Source organism: Nicotiana sylvestris, chromosome 12 (genome assembly GCF_000393655.2).
Source record: "Nicotiana sylvestris chromosome 12, ASM39365v2, whole genome shotgun sequence".
NCBI classification, from domain to species: Eukaryota; Viridiplantae; Streptophyta; class Magnoliopsida; order Solanales; family Solanaceae; genus Nicotiana; species Nicotiana sylvestris.
In genome coordinates this window covers 61,099,819-61,103,894 of record NC_091068.1, presented here as the reverse complement: position 1 = coordinate 61,103,894, position 4,076 = coordinate 61,099,819, and the positions used below count along the sequence as shown (strand labels likewise).

The following is a 4,076-nucleotide window of genomic DNA, read 5'->3' as shown; positions in this document are numbered from 1 at the left end:
TGTAATTTTTGGTAGTAAATATCGATTATCGTAAAAGAGGAAAAGAAAACTGTTCTATTAAATAATTTGATAATCACTACTTGGAAATTGTATCAACGCATATATAACGTTAAAGAGTAATTTAAGTAAAGATCAGGATTGAAAAGGTAAAGACAAAAAAAAAGGAATAACTTTAGGGTAGCTCCCGCTATCAGCGTGATACTTTGAAAGTTCCACCTTTCTCTATCGTAAAGAGATTATACTAAAAGAATGAAATGGTACTAATTTCAATTTTAAACTACTAATGACATTATTACGTGTCATTTATGACATTAAAAAAATACAATAGATAAAATATAGTGAACCTAGATAGACACCATAGCCGCCACACTAGTCCAAAGTCTTTAATGGTAAATTCACCTTCAAAATCACATACACCACAGTTCCATTCCTTACAACTTCCTCTCTTAAAGTTCATTTACTTTGATGGAGAATTATCAACATATTCTTCCAAATTACTCTTCTTCATCGTCTGATCAGTTGTCAGTAATGAATATGATGAACAACAATTCTCAAGCAAAAACAACTGAATTAACCCAAGACAATAAGAAATCGAGCGGGTTTTTGGGGCTAATGGCAAGCATGGAAGCTCCTAGCTCCAGTGTTGTTACTGATCACCCAAATAGCATTCCGTATAACCCTAATGATCAGAACGAGGTGAGATCGGGTAAGAAGAATAAAGTTGAGAAGAAGATTAAAAAACCGAGATATGCTTTTCAAACAAGGAGTCAAGTGGATATTTTGGATGATGGTTATAGATGGAGGAAATACGGACAGAAGGCTGTCAAGAACAACAGATTCCCAAGGTCAGTTTTTATCTACTAGTAATTTTTTCTTACTTACTCTTTGCTGCTAACAACAACCACAACAACAACAATCCAGTAAAATTCTACTAGTGGGATCTGGGGAGAGTAGTGTGCACACAGACCTTTTTCCTACCCCAAGAAGTAAAGATGTTGTTTTCGAAAGACCCTCGGCTCACGAAAACAAAAAGACTAATGGAGACAATATTAGTATCACCGCATAACTCTACTAGTGTAATTTATTTGCTCAATTACAAGCTTCTTTGAATGTTGAAAATCATTCAATACATAGCAACTTTCTGAAGTGAAGTTTATCTTTTAATTCTTTTTTCAAACGATAACTTTGTTAAAAATACTACGGGATCATGTTACATAATGGAACTCTTCTATGTGTTATAGTTCTGTTAAGGTCTAATACATAGTAATACTAAAACGACAAAAGAAGGTGGGGATCAAAACGTAACAAAGTATTTTCAACTAGGATGGGAAATGTATCTTTTTGTTAAGCATTTAGGTGTATTTCTCAAGTCAATTTCTGTATACCTTAAAAATTTCACAGCAACCTCGTCAAGATTAATCAAAATTAGTTTTCGGATATTCCAAAAAAAAAAAAACAAAAAAAAAAAAAACAAATAGACCTTTACATTAAGGTTTAGAAGTTCTCTTTGTTTGCTGATTGGTTTCTACTTTTTAACAATAGCTATTGCAACACTATAATTTTGGAGCTTCACATTTATTTTACGTTAAATAGTGGAGTAATTTTAAACAAAACGTGCAAGGTAACTCAATTAACCCTTTGATCACAAATAAGAGTACTCCTTGTAATAAATTGGACTCTCTCACTTAACAATGATATATACAGCTGGGAATAAATTCATATTTTTTAACTATATACGAAACTGATCGATCTAACTAGCTAGGTCGATCATAAATAAAGCATAAAGTTCACTATTTTAAATCGATAATTTGCTATTATTTCCCCAGGAGTACAACTTTCAAGTACCTAAGGACTTAGATATGGGAAAAGTTAGGTAGAACTAAATCCAGATTCTGCTAAGTGTCAAGATGGCAGCTTCTTTCAAGCAGTCGAAAGAATACGAACTCGTTACAGCCGTCAAAGAGAGTGAGAGATAAACCATTTGAGTGAATGGAAATTCATTATTTAAATATTTATTTCCTTCTTTTCTACTTATTTATCCCTTGTTTGCTCTCTCTATATATATATATTGAACGGCCTTCAGAAAGAACGTAAAATATTTTTTTTTTTTTTTACATCTAAGTATGTTGGTCAAATATCAAGAAATTTAACTACGGAAAACTAATACTAAAAGAGAAACCATTTTGAGAGAAAATACTAGCCTAATATCAATTTATTCGAAACAAAAACAAAAACAAAAACCATTTTGTCATAGTGAGGATATCAGTTTCATTACAGTTACTCCCAAACTTAGGTTATCGGAGATTACTTTCAATTCGAAGAGAATGTACGGAATCCTTCTTCTTTAAATGTTCTCTAATTATTGCTTCTTTTGCTCATCAGAAGCTACTACCGATGCACGCATCAAGGATGTAACGTGAAGAAACAAGTACAAAGGCTGTCAAAGGATGAAGGAGTAGTAGTAACTACTTATGAAGGCATGCATTCACATCCCATTGAGAAGTCCACAGATAACTTTGAGCACATTTTGACTCAGATGCAAATCTATGCTTCCTTTTGAAACGTCCATCACTTCAATGCCTAAGGCATGACACTCAATTAGTCACTTGTAAAATAGTACTACAGTATATTGTGTACATGCGTTTTGAACCTAGATGCTATATTTTGAAATAAAACGCAACTTCATTAGGGAATTTAATTTGATCATTGTACAACTAAAAGTAATGTTGCTATTTTTTTGTTTTTATCACTTTGTTTTTGCCGGAGCCATGCTCTTCATTTTAACTCTTTTCTTTTAGAATTAACAAATAATTTCATGTTGGAGAAAGATACGTGCCAGTGTTGATGTGTTTTTCCTCATTAGTTATGTCTTAATTTTTTTTTACTCAATTTTATATTTACGACTAGTGAATTTGTCGGCGATGCACGATTATGAATGCAAAGAAAAAAAGAAAACTGAAAAGGATCAAATATTTTTTTCTACTTTCAACTATTATTTAAACCTGCCATCCATTTCACTATCTAGTGGACTGGGCCCCTATCGTTACAATATGATTCAAAAATACCCCTAATTTAAACAGAATAACACGTGGCACCTCGGGACTAAAGTGACCTATCCTAAATTTTATTTTCCTGAATCCATACTAGGATGAGTCAATTGGGTAAAATGGGTGATAGGTAAAAAATCAGGGGCGGGAGTCACTCTAATCTGGAGGTGCCATATGGCATTTCGTCCAAATTAAGGGTTGTCACGATCCAAAACTTAACCTATTGTGATGGCGCCTAACATGGTACTAGGCAAGCCGACAGCTCAGACATTACCAACACTTTCAAATTAAAATTATATTAAAACAGGTTTAAATAATTAAAACTCTCATAAACTAGATAAAAGATCATATCTTAATATGGAAGTTACCAAAAATCTGGGTGTCACTGAGTACATAAATCTATATAACACAAGTCTAAAATACTGTCTAAGAAAACTGAAACTGAATAAATAAAGCTGAAGGATAGGGGAGGAGAGTCAAGGTCTGCAGCCACCAACGCAACTACCTCAAAATCTCCGAATGACTGAGCTACTTTGATAGTCATCACCCATCGTGTCCGGAAATACCTGGATCCGCATACAAAGTGCAGGGTATAGCGTGAGTACAACCAACTCAGTAAGTAACAAGTCTAACTATTGGGCTGAAAGTAATCACGAGCTTTGCAGATACATGTCAATACAGGATTATAGTACAGAAATGTAGGCATGCTTTCAAGTTTAACAGTTAAAGCACAAACAGGTAAATCACGTCAAGTTCAATTGAAACAAGATATGGCGCACCTCGGTATCTACACGACATATATATATATATATATATATATATATATATATATATATATATATATATATATATATATATATATGCTAACTGAAGTACAAAATAGTTATGAAATCATATGCATACTCTTAGAGTATCAGTCACTCAGTCCTTCCATTCACTCCATCCTCAAGTCACTTCATCCTCATAGCCACTCAATCCTCCCGATCGCTCCATATTCGCACTCGCACTCGCAGTCAGTAGATACATGCA

The 4,076-nt window shown here is 33.5% G+C and overlaps 1 protein-coding gene across 1 annotated transcript; it reads left to right on the top strand.

The window, feature by feature from the left end:
* Window positions 1-400: 400 nt before the first annotated feature.
* Window positions 401-2,749, top strand: LOC104218781 (probable WRKY transcription factor 75). Its single transcript, XM_009769364.2, has 2 exons — window positions 401-845; window positions 2,383-2,749. The coding sequence occupies exons 1-2, from the start codon at window positions 466-468 to the stop codon at window positions 2,558-2,560; spliced, it is 558 nt and encodes a 185-aa protein (XP_009767666.1). The 5' UTR covers window positions 401-465; the 3' UTR covers window positions 2,561-2,749.
* The last annotated feature ends 1,327 nt before the right edge of the window (window positions 2,750-4,076 follow it).

Coding starts and splice junctions, on each gene's coding strand:
- LOC104218781 (XM_009769364.2), top strand. CDS start 466: ATGGAGAATTATCAACATATTCTTCCAAATTACTCTTCTTCATCGTCT. Junction 846..2,382: donor AAGAACAACAGATTCCCAAG/GTCAGTTTTTAT, acceptor TTTGCTCATCAG/AAGCTACTACCGATGCACGC.